The sequence below is a fragment of the Xyrauchen texanus genome, chromosome 3 (assembly GCF_025860055.1).
Source record: "Xyrauchen texanus isolate HMW12.3.18 chromosome 3, RBS_HiC_50CHRs, whole genome shotgun sequence".
In the NCBI taxonomy this organism is placed as follows: domain Eukaryota; kingdom Metazoa; phylum Chordata; class Actinopteri; order Cypriniformes; family Catostomidae; genus Xyrauchen; species Xyrauchen texanus.
In genome coordinates this window covers 15790724-15817477 of record NC_068278.1, presented here as the reverse complement: position 1 = coordinate 15817477, position 26754 = coordinate 15790724, and the positions used below count along the sequence as shown (strand labels likewise).

At 36.5% G+C, this 26754-nt stretch overlaps 2 protein-coding genes across 2 annotated transcripts; one reads left to right on the top strand and one right to left on the bottom strand.

The window, feature by feature from the left end:
* Window positions 1-2766: 2766 nt before the first annotated feature.
* Window positions 2767-19797, bottom strand: hnrnpul1l (heterogeneous nuclear ribonucleoprotein U-like 1 like). Its single transcript, XM_052098635.1, has 16 exons — window positions 19708-19797; window positions 19070-19308; window positions 18189-18551; window positions 17551-17740; window positions 17395-17468; window positions 17021-17160; window positions 16832-16931; window positions 16586-16698; window positions 16195-16461; window positions 15646-15768; window positions 15436-15564; window positions 12606-12774; window positions 11629-11907; window positions 5685-5866; window positions 5391-5558; window positions 2767-4937 (listed from the first exon to the last, which is right to left on the bottom strand). The coding sequence occupies exons 2-16, from the start codon at window positions 19272-19274 to the stop codon at window positions 4806-4808; spliced, it is 2634 nt and encodes an 877-aa protein (XP_051954595.1). The 5' UTR covers window positions 19275-19308; window positions 19708-19797; the 3' UTR covers window positions 2767-4805.
* Window positions 19798-20935: 1138 nt separating this feature from the next.
* im:7138535 (uncharacterized protein LOC797998 homolog) lies at window positions 20936-25036 on the top strand. The gene is made up of 8 exons (XM_052105589.1): window positions 20936-21310; window positions 21398-21504; window positions 22473-22595; window positions 22696-22955; window positions 23056-23136; window positions 23267-23383; window positions 23481-23624; window positions 23758-25036. Exons 1-8 carry the CDS (start codon window positions 21267-21269, stop codon window positions 23908-23910), a joined length of 1029 nt encoding a protein of 342 aa, XP_051961549.1. The 5' UTR covers window positions 20936-21266; the 3' UTR covers window positions 23911-25036.
* Window positions 25037-26754: the final 1718 nt, after the last annotated feature.

Here is a 26754-nt window from a genome sequence, read left to right as displayed (position 1 = left end):
CTGTACCACAGTGACGTCGGAATAATCTTCTTCCTGCTTCTTGTTTTATTGGCGTATAAAATAAAGTTAAGGAAATAACTTTCAAAATCTTACACCGATACTACGTTAATATTTTTCTTGTTAAATTTAAAAAGGATATTGATTTGAACTGTCCTTTTTGCAATACATTGCCTGAGACCTTGTTTCATTTATTTTGGCATTGTGCTCATGTAAGGAAATTTTGGAAAGATTTGACCAGATTTATAATTGATAACATTGAACCCACTTTTTCTTTATGTTTAGATAACGTTATATTTGGTTTTACTAATATCCCCTCAAATAAAAAAAGTTTTGCCTGCCACTATTTAACATACTAAGGAGCCTCTTAATTCTTGGTGCTTTTCTTCCTTTTGTGTGTAGCCTATACAAATGTAATATTTGGATTGCAGTTTTAAGACATAAAATAAATTATTATTATTTTAATTATGATAAATTGCCTCCTTTGGCTCCTTTACTGCCTATTTTGGTAAACAAACACATCAGAGGGAATTCATGCTTTTTACACCATTCATCAACTTTAGTTTTATATCTTAAAAAACATTAACAGTTGTGCGGGGGAAAACTAACAGCAGTGGTACTCATTTAATGTTGGTGTAGGATACAGACCATTGTAATAAATACTGTATATGTCTTTGAAAAACAACATGAACCTTTTTCAGGATTTTAATTTAATTTAGGGCTTTGACCAGCTAATTGTGACTAATTATGGGGCTTGTTAAACAGACCTCTTTTTGTTTAGACATTAAGCACTCAGACATATGTACACAGGTGATATTACCCTTTTTGATGAAATGTACAGCCTTCCAAAGACTGTCAGGATTAGAATGAAAGTTTGTAATTAGGTCAGATAGTAACTGATTTGACTTTCCTGACAGCATCCATCTAAAAAAAAATCCATCTTGAAGCGTCTCCTTGACAACAGCCATCAAATCCATACACTATATCAGTCATAAATAACTATATAAATACAAAATAAAAGTTTAAATTGCACTTTAATAAATCAATCCATGTCTTTTCACTCTGTTTTATTATCAGAGACAGAAATAAAGCAGGATGACCACTGCTCCACCCGGCTTAATTTTTGCTAAGGTGCTGGAAGCATCAATGAGTCCAAACTGATAAAAGAGATATCAGCACACTTAAATCTATGCAGTGTATCAGTTTATTAAGCTTCCGGTCTAACAGACCTTCATCAGAGCATACATTACTCAACATTGGATAGGCAGGCAGAAATAACCAATCACGTTCCAGTCACTGGCAGTGCCAACACATCTGTGCACGCCAATAGACTGTAAGTCTATGTGCAAACCCTGATGACAGAGGCTCCACTTCCTGTGAATTGAGGTTTTGAGTACTGAATGGCGTACTGTGATGCATGCCAATAGAAGCCTTACTTGCCCCTTATAATAGTACAATGCAATCTAATCACAAAGTAAATGGGGATTTGAGAGGGATCAGGCTTGAGCCATCATAAATCAGAAGTCCCCAGATCTATAAGAAAAAAGCATCTCAGAACAAAGGGCTAATGGAGAGTTATCAGGTGAGGGGCACCACAAACCATAGACCCATACAGGAGAGATGAAGAAAAGAAACATTTTGGATTACAGCACAACACATATCAAAATCCACGTTGAGGATTTTCCCTTGTTGTTTGGCACTGGGCACAATTGCCAGATGGATTATTCCCATCTTTTAGAGGAGCTAAAATATTCTGTTTAGATCCTGCCTTAATGTTAGCTCTGCACCAGCTTATTGCATAAGTTATGGACCTCTTCTATAGACAAAGAGGGGAAGATCATTAAAATGCTGGGTATGCTAATGCTTATGCCGGATCAGAGGCCAAAACAGGCCAGTGTTTAAGAATAGTGTTCTGACAGAGTAACTTTTACCCTATTTGACACTTTTTTGTAAAAGATCAAACTGGAATTTAAATGCACCTTGGTAAGAGTCATCAAAACACTGTAAAGAGTAGGCTCTGTCCAAAACCTTATTCATTGCAGCAGCTTTCTTTATCAATTAGTTCCTCATTAGAATGACATCTGAGCCTAAATGACTCTTGGGTAAACCGTATTCCAGAGCTCAATGAGCACTGCTGGCTAGGCAGATTGTAGTCTTATCTGTTTATTTTTGATATAAGACTGCCACTGCATAATTAAATACACATTTCCAAAAAACACAGACCTGTATAGTCATATTCAACTGAGAACGTAAGGTCAGGCGGTTTCTGTTAGTGTTAAAAACATAAATGGGGGAAAAAATATATATATAAATGAGCATATTCCAGTGCAAAAGTAGAACCCATCAATGTTCCTTTACATTGTAGGAAGAAATCTCCAATGAAGGAGAAGTAGTTCAGTTTAAGGACCAAATCAGCTCACAAATAAATCCATCCATCCATTTTTATTTCTTTTTTTTTTTTACAAACATATTGTAGCTTTAAGGATCTTTTAAAACACATAAATTCCCATACCTTTCCCATTCAGAATGGTGAAAAAGGAAACTTTTCTTTTGTTTGTTTGTGTCATTCTCAAAATAAATTCACTTTCCGACTTCCAACATTTAAAAATTTCCATTTCGCCCATAAAAGAGGGTAAACATTTAACACCTTGAAAAAAAATTGTTCTTAAAAGATTAATTTTCTAAGATGATGTCAATGGCATTGCAAGATATACTTCACTGATCAGACTAAATTCAATAAATCATACCATTATTTTTTTCTCCAATAAAAATGTCACTTAAACATTAAACAATGTGACACCAAGGACATATTTAAATAAAACATGTTAGAATATATTTGAGCATCTTCTTCTACCATTTTTTTTTATTACAAATTTTATCTTGTTAATCTTTTTTGCACACTTGTTAACCTTGCAACAGTACTTGTTCTGAGAAAACAAAATGACAAAATAAAATTAGCAGATAAATAATTAAGTGTCATAGAATTGGTGTACCAGCTGAAGTTTTTTTTTCTTCAGGCATTTAACAAATTCAAATATATTTTATAATTTTTTTTTAAAAATCATTATGAAGTGAACCCATTTCATACTAATTCATAAAGGGTTAGGCTACAGAATGGTGCCATTTTAATTGGGGTCTTGACTATTTAAAATGTTTTATGACTGAAAAATCAAAGGACATGTTTGCCAGCATATACTGATAACACTTGTTTCATAAAAAAGGCATGTTAAACCTTTCGAAAGTCATACTGGTTAAGGGTAAAGAATATTGAAGCATGTCCACCCTGTTATGACATTTAATGAGGTTATTAGAGTGCGATACAATTCTAAAATAAACCATATTATTTGTAAATAATAATATAAATGCTTTATATATAGATTGGGTTAAGCAAAAGTGGGACATCAGGAAGGGATCAACACGTTTATGATCGTTTATCCTTTAAATAGAAGGCAAAAATCATGTAACAGCTATTGCAACTGCCACAAGACTCTTTGCAATTTTGACCTAATCTTAGTGGAAACATGATCATTGAATACAAAGAAAATTCACCAGCAATAATTTAACAATTTAGATTTGCTTTGATGATTAAGATTATTAATCATCGTAATAGTAGGCTATAACATATGAAATAGTTATAATCTGGATATATTTCTGATATCATGAGATTCAATTATCATGTTGGGGTGTTGAATCCCTCATTGGCTGAAACAAAGAGCTCTGGGCAGAAAGAAGTTGTTTTGTGCATTGCATTCGAAGCCCGATAGTGCTGGACCACTTTGTACCAGTAACCCAAAACAGTTTATAAAAACCAGCTTGACCACCTTAAACTGATGTGTTTTTTTAGCAGGGAAACTGACTTTATATTAGAAATTGCAATTGATTCTGCACCTTTCATTTAATAATAATAATAAAAAAATCAACACCACAAAATGGTTCTTCAGATTATATTCTCAAATACAAAATAATGTTTTGATTCGACACAAAACCATCTGCAGATACTGCTTTACAGACATGACAGGGTAAAAACATATCCACACAAGGAACTATTTTTGATCATTACTGATCTGCAACATGAGAACAGATGTGCATCAGACCAATCAGAATCATTTTAAAAAATGGTATTAAAAGGAAAATGATTACCTTCACAGGTTTGAGACATCAGAAGTGTTATTCAAAATTTATTAAAATTTCCAATATGATCTAGCTAGTCAAAAGTGTTACATGGTCTTAAATGAATGAGTAAATACAGGCCTATGATCATTCAGAACAATACCCATAACCGTCCACTGCAAAATGTGGTTCTTTAATCTTAAAAGATAGAAAAATAAAATCAGTGGTGAAACTATTGGAACACAAACACCCCGTCTCTCTCCCTCTATACATCAGATGTAATCCAAGCGTGCAAAGCATCCTCAAAATTATCCTGCTTGATTTTGAAACCGTCAAGCACATCATTGTGTGGGAGCTGTTTGGGGCAGACAATACCACATACTAATTTCAAATGCCAAACTTTTCATCTACAAATACATAGGGAGAAAAAATAATAATGAAGCAGCATGTAAACAAATTAAGTATAAAATCAAAACAGGGATACTTGCCAACAAAACTCAAACAGAGCAATGGAGGTCTACATAAATGTGGTTACCTTTAAGTTTGGCATAAATAGGGAGAGAATTAATTTCTATAGAGAGCAGGCAAAAAAGGGCAAGATGGGGAAAGAAGAGAGGGAACATAAAAAGGCAAAGGAGCATGAGGAATGCTGCTTAGGGAATGAGATGGGAGGGACGTCTCAAGTGGCTGCAATGCTACTACTGCGTTCCCTGGGTGCCCTGACCACCTTGGGTGCCTTGCTGGTTGTAGTTGCCGTAACTGCCATACTGGTTGTAGTACTGGTTCCACTGGCTCTGGTTCTGGTAGTACTGCTGCCACTGCTGAGCATACTGAGTCAAACAAAAACAAAAAAATACATGCATAAACAACACAATGCTAAAAGATGACTGCTATGCAGCTTCAGATATAAAAAGATTTCTGAAGAAAAATCCACACTCGCTATCACAATGCTAGGGTGTTGCAATGCAGTTGCTAAAGTGTTCTGGATGGTTGCGAGTCAAAATTGCCCTTTCCCATGTCTATATGATATTATGGTCCATTGATAAGGCTTGGGTCCTTTTCCAATGCAAGTCTATGGGATTTTTTTCCTCCCTTTTTGTCGTACAGTAATAATACATCTTTCCTCAACAAACTGTATGGTTTGATGTATCGTTCATGTCTGTAGCACAAACAGTGCAGGATGAGTTATGTGCCAAAGGGTGAGGGATTTGTTCAAATCCCTAACTCAAAATATGAGCACTTACAACAGTGAAAATAATAACATCTACTACTGATAAGCTCACCTGCTGGTACTGTTGATTGTAGCTCTGCTGCTGCTGGTTGTAGGTTTGTCCTGTGGCTGCTGGAGTTTGACTATAGCCTTGGTTGTATCCTGGGTACTGACTGTAGCTGCCATAGTTGTAACCCTGGTTGTAGTTACTCTGGTTATAGCCTTGATTATAGGACTGAGGCTAAAATAAAAATGAGAAAAATAAACAATTATAAATACTAAACCGCAGGGAATGATTACTGGCCTGTCAGATTCATAAGATATGATTTTTGTTAAGTCTTCGGTAATGCAAGTCCTTTCTCTATACCTGTGACTGGTTATAGCTTGGAGAGGCTACAGTGCTACTCTTGTTGTAAGAGCCTTGACGGTTGTGGTTGTAGCTTCCTCCAGACTGCTGGTTGCGGTTGTAGCCTCCACCACGGCTTCCAGAGCCTCCATCTCTGTAGTTATTTCCCCAGCGATTCTGTTGGTACCCTCCACGGTTATATCCTAATGAAAGATTAGGAAAGTTATCAGCAAATTGCTCTAATAGGCAGTATCCATCTAACAGGCAACACAGACAAATTTCTAAGCGATACTATTGTGAATAGGTCACTATAAAAAAAAATTTGCATCAGGGTGATCAGGAAATTATGCATTGCTTATAGCGAAGCCAAAATACAACGTCCAGGCATGTGGAAGTGGGCTCGCACGAGGTTAGAAAAATAAATAATAAAAAAATCTGGGTTACAGTGAAGCAGGTACAATGGAAGTGAATGGGGCCAATATGTAAATATAAAAATACTCATTATTTCAAAAGTATAGCAACAACACAAACAGCAAGCTTGTTAACATTATTTTAGTGTGATACAATCACTTACTAACCTTTTCTGTTTAAAGTCATAGCCAATTTTACAAGTCATGTCAACAAACCCTAAAATGACTGAAAAAAATGTGGGTTTAAACTAGGGCTGCACGATTTGGATAAAAAGTCATATCGCGATTATTTTGAAAAATATTGCGATTTGAACTGTGATTATGATGGTAATGTTTCCCACATGTTCAACTGCAAAAAGGCTACTGAGGTTTTCACACTTGAGCCCTCTTAAAAAGAACCAAACTGAGACCTTTTTCCAGTTAAACCACAAACAAATAAATATATAAACAGTGAAAAAGTATTTTTCATATTCAAATGTTACCGTCCACCATGTACCTGTTTTTGTCTATTTTGTGATAGGGTCTCAGCCCACTAATCATCATCATTAGTTTTTGAAACACAGTCAACTTGAATATTAGGGATGCTCCAATCAGGAATTTAACATCAGATACCGATCTCCATCTCATCAATCGACGCTGATCATTTAACTTTTTTCAGCAGCTGTCAAATTGTTATATGTAAGCTTTCTGCTCAATGTCACTGTTAACTAAATTTCGCTGTCAGTAAAAACCATAGTTGTTGCCTAGTGTTTGCTGTCAGTCAATAATTCAAAATACACAAAATATAATTTTAAAATATAAATGTTACTCTTTATTCTAGGCCTTAAAAACTAGTAGGCTTATACAAACTATTCTTTACTGTATATAAGACAGTCCTAAAGAATGAGGCTTAATGTCAAACTGAAGTAGGGTTGTGCCGATGGACGATATCGTCGTCTATCGTGATGGCTGACCAACATCACGATGTAGAGCCACCATCGTGATGCCACGCCCCCTTTTGCGAGTCTTGCTAGTGTGACTCACTAATCCTAGTCTCTTCTATAGTTAACCTAAAAACTTTGCAGGGATTGCTCTGTAAATTAAATTGAGAATATAACTAATGCATATATGCTATTTTAAATACTGTAGTATATGCCAGAGACGTGACGTGTTAGTCTGTGAAAATACCGTGTCAGGCAGGCTACACAAATATTGATCTTGACATTGTTAGCTTCTTGTCTTTTTTTTACATGTCTTACACTGTACATTTAGATTAAAATATTTTATGTTGTAGGCTACAAGAAAATAGCCTTTATTAATTAATTATTAGTAGTTAGTGTCTCAGAAAATCTTGCTCATTGTCACATAGCTCTTGTATACACTGAAGCGGCAGTTTAAGATAAACCCAGACCAGCGAATGTCAAATAACTTTTGTCTGGTTAATACTTTTAAAGAAAAATTTCCTTGGCCATAAATCCATAATGTCAAATCAAATGAAAGAAACAAGGTGAATATGAATAACACATATTTATTAAAACATAGAAGAACAACAAATGAAACGGGAACAACACTCAGACCGAAACTCGGCATTAACATTTCACTTATAATTAGCAGCACAATTAACTTCAGCACAGGCTACAAAATAAATTATGTTATTGAAATATTGTAAAGTGGTCATATGAACTACACAAATGAACGTTTAAAAAATAATATGCAAAATTGAATAGCTCCGCAACAGATGGCGAAAAATGCGTAAAGAAGTCTAATATCTTTCACCATAGACCATGTTTAAATTTCGATGTTTCTGGCCAGAAATACCAACATATTCACTTTATCTGGTTTTAATAAGCTGCGGATTGGAGTAACTTCACTACCCGCTGTGCTGAAGACCCGCTCTGATGGAGTACTGGTAGCACATATGCACAGATATTTCCGTGCTAATCTTGCCATGAACGGAAACCTTTTGTCGTTTGTTTTCCACCAAGTCAGCGGGTCCTCTTCCCCATCAATGGCCATTTCCTGCAGGTACATGGTCATTTGTGCCTCGACCTTTTGCTCATCAGTGAGTAAAATAACGAAATTATAGTTTTTAAGTGGAAAATAGTATTTATGTAAAGAGATATATTAAAATAAAAAGTGCACAACTCTTCTTAAGTGAAAGCTAAAAAAAAAAAAATGCTTCACGTGTCGTGCAACCTACTGATAAAGCGCCGACGAGTCATTAGTTGGGTTAGTAAAATAACGAAATTATAATTTTTCGTATAATTTTTGAAAATTATATGAAATTATATAACCCCCACCCCCTTACCCCACCGACGATATCATCGTCCATCGCGATGTTTTACTGTCAACATCGTCAACTGCCAATTTAGGGGACATTGCCCAACCCTAAACTGAAGTTGAACTGATAACCCATTGGTGTAGTTAAATTTAAAGTGAAAATTTTTATTAGTTTGTCACCATTTAATGCAATTATTTTTATTAATTATTTTATTATATTTAATTTAGCAATGCAATATATTATAGTAACTAAATATTTGATATAGATTTATTATATGCATACTGCCCTGCAAAAGCAAAAGACCTTAACTCACTAGAGTGTGAAACTGAGAAAAATGACTTTAAAGTTTCTGTTTTGTCCAGACAAAAGTATTATAGGTAGGACTCCCAAAATTTCACAACTAGTTGCTATACAGAAGAAATGTTTGTATGCAAAAAATCTTGCTCAAAATTGACCTTTGACCCTTGTTTTGCAGTTACTGTACTCTGCCTTTGTATCATGAGTCATGCAAAGGCAAAAGGCCGTAACTGACATATAATCAATATTTACTTGCTGTTCACCATACTTACATCCATTATAAGAACACCTAACCAAGGTCTAGTCATCATGGTATTTGTTTTAAATTATATAGAAGACCTTTGGTTGTTCCTATTTAGTGCTATAATGATCAGGATAGTGCGGCAACACTAACACAGTTAAACAGTATAACAGATAAGTTACTTTGCAGTACAGTATGTACAGTATGAATAAATCCAATACATATTTTCACAATAAAGATAATTTAATTATAATTGAATACAAAGGTATATGTATTTAAATGCAAGATATAGAGTAATAATTAATTAAACATTGGACCAATACATTAGAGATTAGAGACTGCTCATTCCAAGTTTTTTACTGCTCCAAATAAAATCTTACTGAAAGCTCATTTTTGAGATATCAACCTAAAATTTGGAACACAACTTGTCCATAGGTATATATGACAAAGCATTCTTGAAATACAACCATTTAAGTTTGGATAGTGATTTTCATGTCTATGCGAAAAAAGGGGGAGGGGTGACAGTTAAAGGGTTAAGGGCCACCAAACTGCTCAAGATGCTCAGTCAACGAACTTGACTTGGATTACTACCTTTTAATTCTGAGATAATATAGACAGAGTATACCGAAAAAAAGTTGGAATTACTTTTACTATTTAGGTTAGCCTACTTTGTACGGACGTTAGCGATAATGAGCTGTAAAATCTGACGTGAACACCTGCAAGAAGGAAATATGGCTCAAACACGTATGGATTGTTGTGGATACGGCAGATGACGTGCATTGCTATGGATTATATCTTCTATGGATTATATCGGATTGCATGGAAAGGTAGGATGCCTCTGTATTTTATATTTGGTTTTCAGCATCTGATGTAAGGCGAGTGTCAGCGTCAACGTTAGCGCTAATTTACGTGACACCGATTAAATTTAGCTAGCTCCGGGCTGTCACTGACATTGACAGATCTGAACCATCGCCCTATCACATCGCTATCACAGAGTAATAATACAGACAAGCAGTCGGCAGTCTACACTTTATTTCAAAGTGTCGCTTGTATGTTACGCGCTTTGGTGACAATAAAAGAGCGGTAATCTTTGACAGTATGACAAAGCCAGAGTACCGTAACATCTCTCTTGATGCCAGGCGAAACAAAGTCAGAACACCTTAAACTCAAATTCAGCGTGCCGGAACAAAGGCTAAGAGCCGTAACAACTGTTACGGCGTTCTGCTGTGGTTTCTCGTATGGTTTTGGATGTTACGGTTGTCATAGCCCTTTAATTTCTCGTTAAAACAATCAAATTGACTCATGATATTTATTCACATAAGGAGGTCTTGAATACCCCAAAAATGACATTAACTCATTTTTGACCAAACATGATGTTACAGCGTTTTGCCTTTGTAGGGCAGCATATTCCTTTTCATTTTGTTGGATGTTGGTAATATTAGTTCCGCTTTCACTTGTTTCCGCGGGGAGTGTAATAAGGGCGACATGCTCTCGCTCTCTCGTGAGAGGTAAACAAATAAAAAGAGACTGGAGAAAGAGATGTTTCTGGACTCTACAGGTGTTGCTGTTAATGCTGTTTGCTCAGCAATCATTTAATAAAGATGTTTTAATTATACCGCATCTTGTATTCTAAGATATTATTATGATACCTTGCGGAGACTGAGATGCTGCTACCGCAGATAATAATAATAAAAAACGCTTCACGCAGGACGCGCCAGTTTAGTGTAAATAAAGCGTTTAGCGCACAAAATCAAACGGAACCGAACTCTGATCACTTCTGTTACTCAAAGCATGAGGTGGAGTTGTGGAGCACAGACCCGCTCTGAAAACACCAACAATGCTCTAACTTAATATAGACTGGACAGAGCAGAGCAAATAAACTTTGAAGGGAGCAGAATATTTATTTATTTAATTAAATCACAGCCCTTTGCCATTTAATAAATCACACAAAGTCATATCGAGGTTTCGATTTTATTTTGATTGTGCAGCCCTAGTTTAAACTACTTTATAGCTGAAATAATACACTAGTTTTAACTGAAGAATTAATTGCCCCATTATACACGGCTACAAAATACATTTTGTGATTTTATTTTGTTTTGTTTTCCAATATAAAGATGTAAAACTCATAAAACAGCGTAGATTTTCTTTAGCAGCTATACTGCAGAAGAATTTTTTTTTTCCTGAGAATGTTGAATATAATATTAAAAACACAAATATTTTAAAATATCTAAAAATCCTTTAAAAAAGATGCATTAACCTGAGAAGCAGCATATAAGATATTTAGACTTGCTTTTAGACAACTTGCTTATATTTCGCTTCTCAAGTAAATGTATCTTGTTTTATTTAAACATTTTTAAAAATTTAAAACAAGAGAAAAACTGCTGTATGCATTTTTTGCAGTGAATTTCTTTACTGAATTAAACAATAAAAACAATGTTTTCCCTTTAATTCAGTGAATGTCATTTAGAGGTATTTTTAAAAGATTATTTTTTTTCCCTCTTTATTGTTAGTAAGCACGTTTAATCCAACCTTTTAAGTCGGGACACAAGCAGAATAATCGGTTAAGAGCTAATGACTAATCTTTGCAATAATTGCAGAATAATCGTTCTAATATTCGTTAGATTAATCGATTATCAAAATAATCGTTAGTTGCAGCCCAAGTGCATACCTATCGATTTTAAAGTGGTCATTCTATAAAACTTTTTGACTACAGAATAAATGAATAATTCACCAAAGAACTCAGAAATTCACTCTCACCTCCTCGGTAGCCTCCACCTCCACCTCCAGTGCCACCCCGATTCTGATAGCCACCTCTCCCACCACTCTGAGGGCCACCACGATTGTCATGACGCTGGAAGCTACCACGGCTGCCACGGAAGCCACCTTGACGGTTATCAAAACGCTTCTCCGGGGGAGGGCCAGCTTTACGGCCTTCTTCATTGTACTGCTTGATAAGAGTTTCGGCTTCTTCCCGCTGCAGTTCAACAAGCCTCACTTCATCCAAGAACTCACCAGCGTCGGGCAGAACATAGTTTGCTACGGGAGTAGAGGGACGCAGTGAGGGAAAGAACAGCCGCACCGGCAAAAGACAAAGAGAATCATTATCAGCACCATACAATGGTGACAGAAAAACACAGGGGAAGGGACAGAACAAGGTGATAGAAAGAGAGAGAACTGGAACATGTGGTGATAAAATTGAACATGCTCTAGGACAAACATTTCCTTAGCTGTGTAAGAGAACACTTGTCCCAGAGAAATATGTAGACAATGTAAGGGGGGAATCGTAGGGGATGAAAATTAAAACTAAAAACAGTTGCCAGAAAAAGAGTGCTATGACAAAAGGTGTCCCTGCAAATCAGGAAGTACCTAGCTGAGGACAGCTGTTCAGTAATTTATTCAATGTTTAATAATATGGCCAATACAAACTGCTCTGTTGCCAAAAGTGAATTGGAGAGCACGAGCCAACTGCAGATATTCTTCCTCAATCCTGATTATCTGAACTGGTTGCAGTGGTGGTTGCAATGACATGAAAGACAATGCAAGAGAATGTGGTTAACAGGGCAGGGGGCGATGAATAAGGTGAGAGAAGCTCTTTTATCTGGCAAAAAGGTTTTAACAGAAGGAGGGACGGGTGAGTTCTTCCAAGTCTTAAAATAAACAAATAAAAGAAACAGCAAAAGCAGATCTGGTGTGTAGTTTTGAACATTTGTTTTGGTTATCCATGGCATTCCTACCTTTCATTTCTAACACAGCATGATCGGGAACATCCTTCCCTTCCTCATCAGTTCGCTTTAATGTTCGCTCTTTTAAATCCTCATCCGTGGGACAAATTACAATAGCCTTGCGTTGAAAACCTTCAAAAGGACGCATTTTTCGTCTCTGGGCTGATCCATATACATTTGTCTAGCAATGGTGACAAGAAAGAAGTAGAAGCTGTTCATTATTTGCTTTTGTTACGGCTTTGCGTTCCGTAGGAGGGGAATTGGATTCCTGCAACGATGAAAGTGAGAGAGTTTTTTTTGTTCATGTCTATAGTTACTGCTCTGGAATGACTAGCGGTTGTCTCTCACAACCCCCCCTGACTTACCGTGAATTCAGGATAGGTGGACAGATCCGGGACAGCTGAATGAATAACAATATACAGGGGACCCTCACTGGTTCACTCAAAGTACCAGTTGTAACTTTTTTTTCCTAAACTGAGGCCTTTCTCTCATAACAAGCTTATGGAGAAATTATGAATAATATTTTACTTACTAGAAAAGCTCCAAGAAAGAACATTATCAAGGAATTTTCCGAAATGAAATTCTAATTGAACATTTTCATACTGCAGTCTACTTAGTTTTGTCTTAAGCCTAGCACAAACTACAGGACTCAAGCTCATCTCCTTTGATGTTTTGAGTCAGCGACAGGTTTGCAACGAGAAGTTACAGGTGTCACAACCGATAGCGGTGTATTGAGCGCACTTCTGTGACATACCCAGACTAGTCACAGACACTATGACAGATTTCAAACATGCTTGATATCTATACGTCTTGTCAGGGCGTGTCCTGACAAGTGATCTGAGTAACAGCCAAGGAAAAACATTACAAGAAAATAAAATAGAACACCAACGTCTCCCTACCCTTTTTCTCATTTTCAGCTGTTCCGTTCTGTGCAAATCAGTGCAATAAAATGGTGCGAGACCTTCTTTCACATTGTTTGCTATGTGCATGAGTTTGTTAATACATTTCATGATCGTATCTTTAAGATATGCTTTAGGCGATCCGTTGACGGTTACGTGCAGATTTAAAAGGAAATAATCAATCGATCGGAAAATTTGAAAAAGCAAATACATTTAAATACATAAGAACTTAGATCTTCTTCAGCATCCCTGATATCAACACGCACTGACAGAGATGAGAAGAACATACATCAGGTATTCCACTAAAATTAGAAACAGTGTGGCAGTTCATATTGTATTTTTTCATGTCTATTATTTGCACTTTAATATAATTTGTATTATTATTATCGCTGACTACGTTTTCATGGACACCAGACCATGGCTTACAGTAATGGTTTCTATATCTATCTATTTTATGTGCTTTCCCCAATGTACTATAAGATATTTAAAAATGATTTCCGCTGTGACTTGTTGAGCTCCAAACTACAACATTTGTTATTTGGTCTGTTCACGCACATGTGCACTCATCAAACACCCAATAGAACGGAGCTTTAACATGATGACATTAAGCTGGATCAAGGAGTAACCTAGGTGTGTTAAACAGCGTAAGGAAATCGGCGTTCTCGTTTATATGTTTCAGAATGCCACTTTCTGCAAAAAACCTGGAATAAAATGTTTTCTTAAGTGCATGTAAACGTGGTCAATCATAGAAGGTATACATTAACGTAATGATGTATGCCATCTTGAAACAAGATGGCAGAACTCAGAACACAAGACATCCAGGTCTAATTATGCTCAGATCAACAAATAAACATCTTCAATACCCGGTGTAAACGGGGCTTCAGTCGGCAAAGAATGTTCATACACCTATAGTGTGCACACCATCAAGACCAAAAAAAGACTGCAAGTCGTTATGTGCACGCAGTGCGCCAACTGCAAGTCAAGTAGTGCGCGCCTGGCTTTAAACCAGCGGTCTCTAGGCTCTAGCCACTGTCGTTCATGTCTCAAGTTTAACTGACACAACAACAACCATTTCTTGATTTCCAGACACGAAAGACTGACACTTTGTCCTATAAGCTGCTAGAACCTACACAGAACTGAACAAATTGAACTAATCTAAAAACACTAAGAAAAGTACATATCCCTCACTTCTGCATTTCAAACACATGCATGAACGTCTTCCTGCACTGCCTGGGTCCCCTTCCTTACCTTTACTCACCTGATGTTCACACGACCAGCATGCCTGACACGGACAAACATTTAGTACCTACCATGCATACTCACAGTCTCCTTAATGAACCATTAGCATGTCCTTTGACCCTACCTACCTTACAATCTCTTGAAACAGTCCACCTAAAAACTTCAAGCAAGTTAGTTTTTTCACTTACCTGCTGCTCATTTTTAAACACAACATTCAAGTAAAGTTCTCATGAAAGTAAAAATCTAATACAAATTTCTCTTGGTTTCATTACAATTACCATAGCAACAGAAGGTGTTTTCTTACTCACCAGGCAGTGATTACTTGTTTTTCAACATCTTACTAATGACATGGACTACTTGTACAGTGTGGCAAAGATCTCTTTAAAACAAGGCATACATAAAGTAAAAAATATTCATTGCGACAACATACTATACTGCATTCTTTCCCTGTTTTTTACAGGTTTAAGCAAAACAATTCAGCAACATGTTCAGGACAAAGAAATAAGAACTGAAAACAAGTCTTCAGGATAACAGTATGCTAACCAATGCTTTGGACTATGCTACAGAGAAAGCAGAAGTGCATTAATGAACATGTGCATCAGTGAACAGCAGTGGATGTAGGTCTTTCTGGGGGGAGGGTTGAGGAGGAAGGAGAAGGGGTTTAGCTGTGAGCACAGCACAGAAGCAGGCAAGTATGACAGTACCTGGTCCAAGATGTAGTTTCTCTTCTTGCGGGCAGCAATCTGGATGAGCCTGTTGAGACACTGAGTAGACTGTTGAATAAGTACGTCCCAGCGTCCAGCATAGTTACGCTGACGTCGGAGTCCCATGACCTGAAAAAAGCAGAAGAGTGAATTTTAGAGTGTGATTGAAGACAGAAGAGTAGAAAAGGGATTATGTCAACCAGTCAATACCTTCATCTTTTCCATGATAGCATTTGTGCCTAGGATGTTAAACTTCTTTTCAGGGTTCTCTTCAGCATGTTTAATGGCCCAGGTGGTTTTTCCACTACCAGGCAGACCAACCATCATCAGGATCTTAGAGGACAGTGTGGAAGTAACATTTTACAAACCAGGGTTCAATAACATCTTACGATTTTGATCATTCACATGTTTTTAGATTTACATTACATTTAGCAGATGCTTTTATCCAAAGCAACTTACAAAACTTAAGAGAAAAAAAACCAAAACAATGCAAGCCTTTTAAAGGATACTTGACCTTGCTTGCTACAAATAATATGAGATAGTGCACGAGAGAAATCTTACAGTTGTAATTAAAATTTTAAAAGTCAATAATAATTTATTATTATTATTCGTTTACAAATTATAAAAATATTTAAGTTGAATGGGTTCCAAAAAATAAATGAATGAAAAGTGAACCAATATCGTATAACTAAATTGAACAAAATATTGATCATAATTATAATGAATATTTATCTCCAAAGGTTCATTGCAATGCCAAACCTCGCATTCAGCTTTTGTGGCAGGCCCCACTGTTCCTCTGATTCTTTCCTCCAACTGAACATTTTCAAGGAAGGTGAAGCCTTCTGGTGGGGGGAAGAAAGGCTCCTCCCTCTGTCCAAAGTTGAACTCCACAGCACAGTTTTTCACCAATACATGTGGGAAAAGAGCACGCCCAGCCAAATCCTCTTTAGAGACACGGTAACACGAGCCAAGCGATTTGCCATTCTTGGAGAATGCTATATCCACTTCATCACTGCTTTCAAAGTCCTATGAAAAACAAAAATGTAGAAAAAGGATGTGATATTTTTTAATAATGCAGTCTCGGTGCTCTTAATTAGGTGTATGTTTTGGGGGAATGTAATATAGAAGTGTGGAAAATTAAAATATTTACAATATAGCAGCCAAGGATGTCATTTTCACCAAACTTTTCGCCATAGTCATCAAATTTACAGTTAGAGGATTTCTTGCCAGTCCCTCCATAGCCAAATGAGAAGGCTTCTTCACCTGTGATATAAAACAAAGAGCTGTTAAATTACAATGGTAATGCACTACAAAAAACTGAAACCTCACTAATTCAGCAGGTTTGATCAAGCTACTTGCTTAATGCAATATTCAAAGATGGTAACTGGTAATTTACCAAGCTGAGTGCTGCATGAATCAAGGGACCATCCTATTCTCACCACATGAGGGTCAGGTTCAGAAGTCGGAAGGTGCTTTACGGAAATGTCCTCATTTATCTAAACAGGGGTAAGGACCAGATAGATGCACATTGTAGCATATTTGAGGCAAATAAATATGGAACTCTTTCAAGTGGTGTCTTCCTTACCTTCATTTCAAAGCACACTCGACCCTTGTTAACACCATAGGTGGCTCGAGCACCTGCCCACAGAAAGGCAAAGCCTTCAATGGTAAGAGGATAGCCACTGTACCGGTCACGAGCCACCTTGAAGTGCAGGTCACAGTTGTCTAGAGACAAACACCACAAATTTAGATTGTTCCATTTAGTAATGTGGCTTTGGTATTGTTTTTTTTTCCTCTAGACAATAATATTAAAGGATATTAAAGAATCAACCGCTTTTAAACCAACACTTTTTCCTTATTCATAATTTCCAGGAGTCCAACACAAGAGAACATGAAAATTCAGAAACAGTAAATACAAAGGACTACATCACAAACACATCTCTCCTTCAGAGTACTCACAGGTGTCAATGACCACAAGCTTATCGTCAATCTCGTCTTCCTCCTCTTCTGCTGGGGGCTGTGGTGATCTTCCCCTATGACAACAACCAAAGAGAACTATGAGACTGAGCAATGAAAATAAAATAAAAAACGTAATCAAAAAGAGGCACATCTTACCTCCTGTCGTCACGATGCTCGTAGTATCCATATCCACGACTGTCATCATGTGGCCTCTTGCGATCTTGCGAAGTGTTTCGATCATCCTCTGTTTTGACCGGTGCATCCATAGTGCCCCAATCGTTGCCTTGTTCAGCTTGTTGTGGAACATCCTCATCTGTCTTATACTCTGCCTTCACTTCATCACCATCTGAAAAGATATGGATAAATACATCAAAACCAACATCAAATACATTTTTGCACACTGTAACAGAAGCGGACCTTAAAACACAACTAATAGAAAAATAAAAAGTTCCTAAACTTATAACAATTACTTTTCCAGAAATTCATGATCATTGGATATAGATTTTTAGAAATAAATTTACAGAGATTGCTAGTCAGATTTCCATTGGTACATCAGATAACAATCTCTCAGAATTTATAGATTTAAACAATTATACTTATTAGTGTGCAAATAACACCCCCAAAAGAGAGACAGATGTTATCTCGCTAGCGTGACTTATTATACACAATCACTTTTATATTACTTCTAAATATAGCAAAAACTACTAAAAGTGAATATAAAAAACAATACTTCAGACTAATTTCTCTAACTTTGAGGAACCCTGAAGTTAAAAGAAGCATTTGCCAAGACTCACCAGGTCCTTCCTCCTGCGAGCGTTGACTTGAGTCTCCCTCTGGTATCTGGCATGATGCTGGTTCTTCAAACTTATGTGCTGTCTGAGGATGTGATGGTGTTTCCTCATATTCCTGCTTCAAATCCTGGAGCGGCTGCTTGCCCTCAGACTCATGTTCATCTTGGCACTGCTCTGTCATCTGTTCCGGCATCACATCTTCTGCATCATCAATCTTTCCAAAACCAGGCATGGGGGCCTCTGTGCTGTCCTCACTGCTTTCATTATTCTCCTTTCCCTGATCATCGTACTCACCCTGGAATAGGTCTGTGCTGTTTCCATCATCAAACTCTGCCTTATCCTCTTCTCCATAATCTTGTTCCCCACCTGCAATGAATATTTTTTTGTTACTTTAATGTCTATACGACATAAAAACATAATAATATTCATACCCATGGTTGATCAATATGGGGTTTTTAATTACCCCTTTTTATACAAATTTCACACACCTGAACTCTCCCCCAAGCTTGAGTATTTGGCTACATTCTTGCTTCCCACACCATTTGACCAATTAATTTTCATGGATTTATGATTGTTTGTAGATTTTTTTCTCATTAATAATGTGGTATTAAAATATGATATACCTCTCACGGGTAAAAGATAACCCGAACGCAATAGGAGGGTTAAAAACAACCATTGCTTATAGTTCATGGAAGCAGGATTCCAATTGAAAGGGAGCTCTATTAAGGTCCATCACATTGGTAAGGGAACCTCACAGAAAATAATCGCGCGTAATCCATGTGAAGTAAACCTCAATTAGCAACATCACAATCTGGATTGCGGCTTCAAAACTGACTTTACAAAAATAAAGTAAATCAAATAATGTACGTATAAAGATGTATTACCTTCATCTTTATACTCATTAGCATCTCCAGCCTCCAAGTCTTGTTCTTCCTCACCCGGTGCAGCAGCGCCCGACGACTCGACATCCAGCGCCGCCTGCAATCTGTCCACCAGATCCGCCTTCAGCCCGCGGGTGTCCAGGCCTCGACGCTGGAGCTCCTCTTTCAGCTCATTCACTTTGAGCTTTTTAACATTGAGCTCGCTCATGGTTCATGCACCTCCAATAGCAGTGTATTCCGAACTGTAAAGTCAGAGTAAACACACGCGAATCATTGATTGGTCACTGTGCGCGCTCTCGGACACTCGCTACATCATTAGCCTCGTGCTATCTAGCTAACTGAAGGCTTTTCTGCAGATAAACGGTCATTTCGTACAATGGGAAGATAATTTTGGCTTTAATAAAAGAAATACAACAACATGCATAAGCTAAATCGATCCGTTACGAGTCAAAACAATCAACTGACAAGTTTCATAGCCTTAAACTGCAGAATTAACACTCGCGATAACTAGCATGCTGTAGAGTTAAGCAATCTGTCCAAAAAATGCATATGCATACACGAAGAATCCATTTAATATCAGTATGTAAGTCACTAACTAAACATAAATTACTGTTTGTGTTAGCAGAAATCGAAATATTTACCTTTTCTGTCCGTTTTTCAGTCAAGCAAATTGTCGCAAAGGCGGTATCGAAGATGGAGGGTGACCGTGGCTGACCACTTCCTGCGCCTCGCAACCAGTGTGCGCGGGTCCCGGTCCCTGTCCTGATTGGTTGGAGCTGTGGGTCCCTGCTTCTAATTGGTTGGAACTGCTGTCTGTCAATTGGCGCTGTAGCCAATCATATTTGTCATATGTAGCATTGTTTTTGTTTAACTGTCATTTGCTGTGACGCGAATATATAGCAAAAATTATTGTGATTAAGAATATTATTAAACGCTGAAATAGGGTATTAGTAAGCAAGATCATTTTGTACAATGTTCATTTAACCCTTGTGCGGCCTTCGGGACATTTGAGTTTTTTTCGATCATTTTGCCAAAAGTGTGTGTGTGTGTGTGTGTGTGTGTATTTGGTATTTTCTGGTATTTTCCACCAGATGGGCCATTTTTAGCCTATGGCGCAAATACGTGCTTTGTCCTGTTTTCTGTATTTATAGAGCACTGCAGGCCAAATTAATAAATGATGCAGCTAAAATTGTGTGGATGTGCAGGTATGGATGTCAGTGTGTGTTTAGTACGTGTGTATTGAGAAGGTGTGTGTGTGTGTGTGTGTGAAAAACAAAACCATACGGGCATTTAAAGGGTTCAAATCAAATTATTTGATAGTTATGATCAGTACTGATGGTTAAAACAATAACTAATTGAAAGTGAAAAATAATATTAATATATAATATTATTATGGCAGTTTTTAGACGCAGACATTTCTGTCCTCGAAGGACCTCTGAGTAACTTTTTTATTGACGAACAAGGGTTAAGGTAATAATAAATAGCGAAATGTTTTTTTTTTAATCTCTCTAACGTAAACGGTAATGTATGATAACATTAGAACCAAACGAAGCCGAACAGTGATAAGGACGGCTGAACTGTAATGCGCGCCAACTTTGATCTACTGTTCTTGTCTTTGACTATTGATATTTTCTGTTTACGGTGGGAAACACCAACCTCCACGGCTCACCATAGATTAAAAACCTTTAGCTTGGATCACGTGGTTAATCTAAGCCAATCATATAATGGAAATGACGTCAATGAACCTCGATCAGTATGTTACGACAATAAATCATCGTTTGCGGATACGATACAAATGAACGAGAGCCGTAAACTAATACCCATCTATCGCAAAATTGTCCGTGTGTTCTCTATAGAACAGCATTTTGATCGTAGCACACTTCACACATAGTTCACTCCAATTTTTTTTTACTGTAAACATGTTGAAGATTAAAGAACAGGTGGTCAATTAATTAATAGATGATCTGTTTCTTCACAAAAGCAGTTTATTAAGCAAACTAAAGCATTTATTCCATAGACATTCATTCAAAAAGAACAGCCTCTGGTCTCCTTGTCAATGTACCACCGAGTTACGCTTTGTTTTGCTAACATTAAAGGCTCACCCGTGGGAGAGGGGCTCTGTTTAACTTCGACACTCAACAGTGAACGAGGAAGTACAGAAATAACAAAACCAATGTTCTATTGTAACATTTAGCCTACTATGGAGAGAGATACTGGAATCATTGCTTCAATAAAATCTCTTGGGTGAGTTACTTTGAAATACACAGAGAGCAATTAAAACATTTTTATTGTCAACATATATACTACCAAAATTAATTTCATGTTGTGTAGGTATAAGAGCAGTGAGTGCTTGAGGAAATGTACATGTGATGAATTACCTTGTCCACTGCTTACCTGGTTGGTCTCAGAGATAAGAGCAAGCTGCCCATGTGTGCCAGGTAACACAAACCAACAGAAATATGTGTCTTTCTTTACAATTTTGAGTAATTGTATTGTATTTGTCAAGTGTATTTTTGGGTTTATGTGTTTTATTGGCCATATTAAAAGTTTCTTACATTTTCTAAAAATATTACTGTTTTTGCAATGTTGTTGGATAATAAGAAGGCTGACTTTTTTTTTAATGTCCTGCTAGTTTTAGGGAAGCTTTTTATTAATAACAAGTGTAAATGTATAAAGACACAGCCTTACTTTTCGGTCTTTAAAAGAGATTTTGTTTGCAATGTAATCCCTAATGTAAATGAAAGGTACCAATCACGCACATCAGTTAACTCGCCCTCATGCCATCACAGAGGTGTGTGACTTTCTTTCTTCTGCTGAACACAAACAAAGATTTTTAGAAGAATTTTTCAGCTCTGTAGGTCCATACAATGTAAGTGAATGGTGGCCAGAATTCTGATGGTCAAAAAAGCACATGAAGGCAGCATATAAGTAATCCATAAGGCTCCAGTGGTTTAATCCATGTCTTCTGAAGTGATCCAATAGATTTTGGGTTAGACCAGACCAAATGTAACTAATTTTTTACTGTAAAATCTTGACAGCAATCTTTAGCCACGATTATGACTTCAAGCTCGATTAAACTTCCTAGTGCTATACACATGCACGGATCGCTAGATGGCGCTATTGGAAGTGTAGTTGAGCTTGAAATCATGATCGCAAAGAGGACTGCTGATTTAAAGATGTATAGTGAAAGAGGAGGAATTTCAAAGTAGAATTTCATATTTTCATTTGTTTAATATTTCTATTTTCATAATTTTACTTTTAAAATATTAACCCCATAACATTATTTATGCAATTGTAATTGCTGTGTTAATGCATTTGTGCCATCTTTAAACAGCATTAAACTGTTTGTAAATACACCTAAATGCCACTTCAGATGCAGCTTCCAGTTTTTGCTGTTGTTTTTCAGCATGGAGCATTGGTGGTGCAGTTCTGGTGGGGGAGTTGAGGGAGGTGCTTAAGGAGATGTCCTGTCCACAAAGTGCACTCACATCAGAGCACCTTAGCCCACTGCTGCTGTACAGACTGACCGGTAAGTTAAGAAAGGTGATAGATGATCTCAGTCCATGCATTTTAGTTAGTTGTGGATTTTCTTGTAATATTTATACAGTATTTTGTCTTTGAATTAACAGAGTTCTTGGTGGCAGAGTTAATGGCAGCACATATGCTGATGTACAGAGAGATTCATCCAGATGATGCAGAACAGAAGTTGGAGTCCAAGGGCAAAGAGCAAAGAAAATGGGAAAGTCTTACTCTGGACAGTAAGGATGAGTATCAAGAAGACAGTCAAGCTGAGGTGGATAATTGGAAAGATGTTACAAAGTATCTGGCAGGACTGTTTCAGACTCTTGGTTTAGAAACCTCCTCTCAGATAAGTGATGCCTGTACAGAGGTAAGAAACAGACCGCCAATGAATGTTACTTGTCTGTAACCATTACTACATATTGCCATTTTATGCTGACTATTATATAACTCAACCATCATTCATTCAGGTGGAGTCACGGCTTGCATCCCTTCCAGAAGGTGTAATGCCAGAGCCATTACTAAAGACCAGTTTGAACTCAGATCAGTGGGTATGCATGCATTACATTTGACCTATTCCAGATATAAGCCTGCTCTGGAATATTACAGGATGGTGGAATAAAGTAAAAAAAATAGAGTGAAGTTTGTTTTAATCCCAAAAGCTTTTTGTTTCACTCTTAGAAAAAGATTCATGAAATCGACAAAGCTCTTCGTAAGGATTATGAGTGTCGACGCCAAATGATGATCAAGCGTTTCTATGTCACACTTCAGTCTTTTGGTTGGGGAGATAGGGGACAGGTACTAATATAGTCTCATTAGCAACCATTTTTAATTGTATATCTAATATTTGTTTCATGAAACAAATTCTGTCTTCTCTTTTTTTGTTTTTTTCAAGGAACGCAATGCTGTGCTTTCTTCCATGCCACAATTTTCACCCTCTCTTGAGACGTCTATCTCAATTGCTATGCTGTTGGCAGCCAGAGAAGATCAGTCTCGCATTTCGCCAGTTAAAGCGGGGCCTTCAACGGCTGTTCACAAGGTGCCCTTCACCAAAGTTTTGATTCCAGTAGTCACATAAAGAAAATTTTTTTACATTCATATTAGGTTTGTTCAAATATTCAGACAACCATTAATTAACTACCTCTTCCTGGATCTATCCATTCACTCTGCAGGTTCTAATGGGCAGTGTGCCAGATAGGGGGGGACGTCCAGGAGAGATTGAGCCACCAATGCCCAGCTTCGCCAGTCGCAGGGAGGGAGAAGGCAGTCAGTACAAAAAGAAAAAACGAGAATACTCAGGAAAAAAGAAAAATAAACTGAATTAGAGATTTGTTTTTTTAAGTGCTAGTTTTGTTGCAGGAAGTAACATCCCAGCTACAAAGAACTTTCAGTTATAAATATATTTCACTGACAATTATGTTTGCGGCCAAAAAGATAAAATAGACACTAATGGTCATAGACTATGGTCATTGTTAAAAAAAAAAAGTATAATTATTTAACATTTATTAGTAAACACACTTAATTTACAATTTAATTTGATGAATAACAAATGTAATAAATTCATTTCAGTGAAATGTATGAATATGAATGGCAAAGCCAAGAGCTATGGTTTTATTAAAAAGTTTGTTTGAACAAGAACATTTCTTTAAACTTTTTTTATTTTTTTTTTCAAAAAACACATTGGTAAAGGAATAGTTCACAGAAAAATTGGATATCTGTCATCAATTACCCTCTTGTTGTTCAAAACCGGAATGATTTTCTTTCTTACCCAAAGGAATTTCTGTCCTGTTCCCTCATTACAGTGGCAGTGAAGTCTGCGTTCAAGCTTCAGAAAGGAAGCAAAAGTATCATGAAATTAGTCCATGTGACTTGTACCATGTAATTCTAAGCCTTTTGAAGGTATACAATAGGTTTCCGTTAAAAACAGCCCAAAATATAAGTCATTATTAAATGAACATAATTAGCATGCATCATAGCACAGTATTGTATATAAAGAACTTACAGTATCAGTTACACTTAAATAAACATTCATCTTGACTTACTTTCACCTCTACATGTTGTGACTTCTTACACATTTTGAGTCTTTAGTTTTCACATCATCTTGTGTGGTTATTTTCAATGGGCATTATATGTAGATTATTATATGCATTCAGTGTAATGTGTGTAGGCAGTGTAAAGGTAATCTATACGATTCGAAAGAAAGTAATTTGAGATTGAAAAGGCATAAGCATGAGTAAATGATGAAAGAATGATCATTTTAAATGTTATCATCATATCATCAAAAGTTACATGTCCAAAATGCATTATTTGAAAAATTACTGTATATACACTCCACAAAATAATGATTTTAAGCTTTGAGTATTTTAATTTTAGAGTAAAAAAATTATAAAAATCTATATCTATATAAATTATATCTATACTTTTTTAAAATAAATTTTAAACTTATAAAATTCAGGGTTTTTTGTACTGGAAATTAAAATACATAAATCTTATAAAAAGGGTAATGTGTATATAAATATACATACAGTGTGTGTATAATATATATATATATATATATATATATATATATATATATATGTGTTTTATTTTGAGACTCAATACCATGGAAAAAATAAATACAAATGTAATGTAATCCAATGCTGTGAAAGATTGTTTCTTTGAAAGACTGGCTGGGAATGTAGTTGAGAACTGTGTCTACAGAAATAAAACAAGCACATTGCACAATAATCCTTAAGTCTAAAAATATTCTCTTGTGGTCCTGATTTCAGTTTTGAAGAGAACGAACTAATTAAACCAACAAGTTTTATTTTGAATATTTAAAAAATAAATTACAGAAATGTTGGTAAGACTTGAGAATAAGGTTTCATTTGTTCACATTAGTTGACAACATTAATTAGGGGGTCATGAAGTGCTTTTTTGTTATCATTTTAATATCTTCCCTGAGGTCCACTGATAATGTTAGTAAAGTTTTTTTTTTTTTTTTGCACCAAAACAGCCATAATTTAGTAATAAATGATAATTTTCCAATTTGTCTGAAATGCTCAGTTTTGGCCTTTAAGCGCCTCCTTAAAACTTCAAAGTAAACTCCCACTGTCATGATTGGCTAACATCATGCAGCCCCTAATAAAGCCATTTTTAAATCTCAATCGGAAGAGAATGAACCAGCTCAACAACATTATAAAACTAAATGTGAGGGTTTACACATAATGCACATCCAACACATGGCATCAGAATATATTAAACTGTTCATCTCAAGCACAACTGTTAACACTCATGCCCTTTCTACACCGGATGTGAGATTTGCGTTGCGTCAACAGCAATAGAACCCATTATAATCAATGATGCTGTCTACCATTGAAGCATCCCTAGTGGTGCGTCGCGCCGACAGTAAACAGATGTCCGGTTCCATCTTGCACTGACGGGGTGGCGCTACTACTGCCAACAACACAAATAAATGGTTTAGAAAGTCTGTGTGGACGTGCCCGGTGTAGACAGCTTCAAGCTGTTGCATCACATCAGACAGGCACATGAAGGTGTCCTGAAAGTCCACCTAGGATGAATCTCCCATGACAGGTCCAGTCTTTCTTCTCTTCACCTGTGTGACTGACTGAATGAGCACCAGTTGACAGGGTCAAGGATGCAGTGACGAAAAATAGGCATTGCATATGCAGATGTATTTGGCCCTTGTGATGTCACAAGTTCAATGAATTCCAAACGAGCCAATTTTGCAGCTTGGTTTAAATAAATGCTCTTTTTCTATTGAGGAGGAAGTTTTCAGTTCTGAAACTTAAAGTATGTTTTTATAGTACAATGACCTCTTATATGTTAAAAGATCAAGGAAAATTGTATTCCTCATGTCATGACTCCTTTATTCTGATCTAACAATGAACATTACTTTTACAGCATTTAAACATCTTAGTTCATGTTCATTTCAACATATAGTAATACATTTTTAAATCACAAGTTGTATACAGTATGTTAACATTAGTTAATGCACTATTAACTAACTTGAACAATGAACAATTTGTTTTTTAACAAACATTAAGAGTAATAAATGCTGTAAAAATATGTTGTTCATTGATAGTTCATGATACCTTATGCATTAACAAATGTAACCTTATGGTCAAGTGTTACTGCTAAACATCAACACACATCATGTCCAGGGTCAG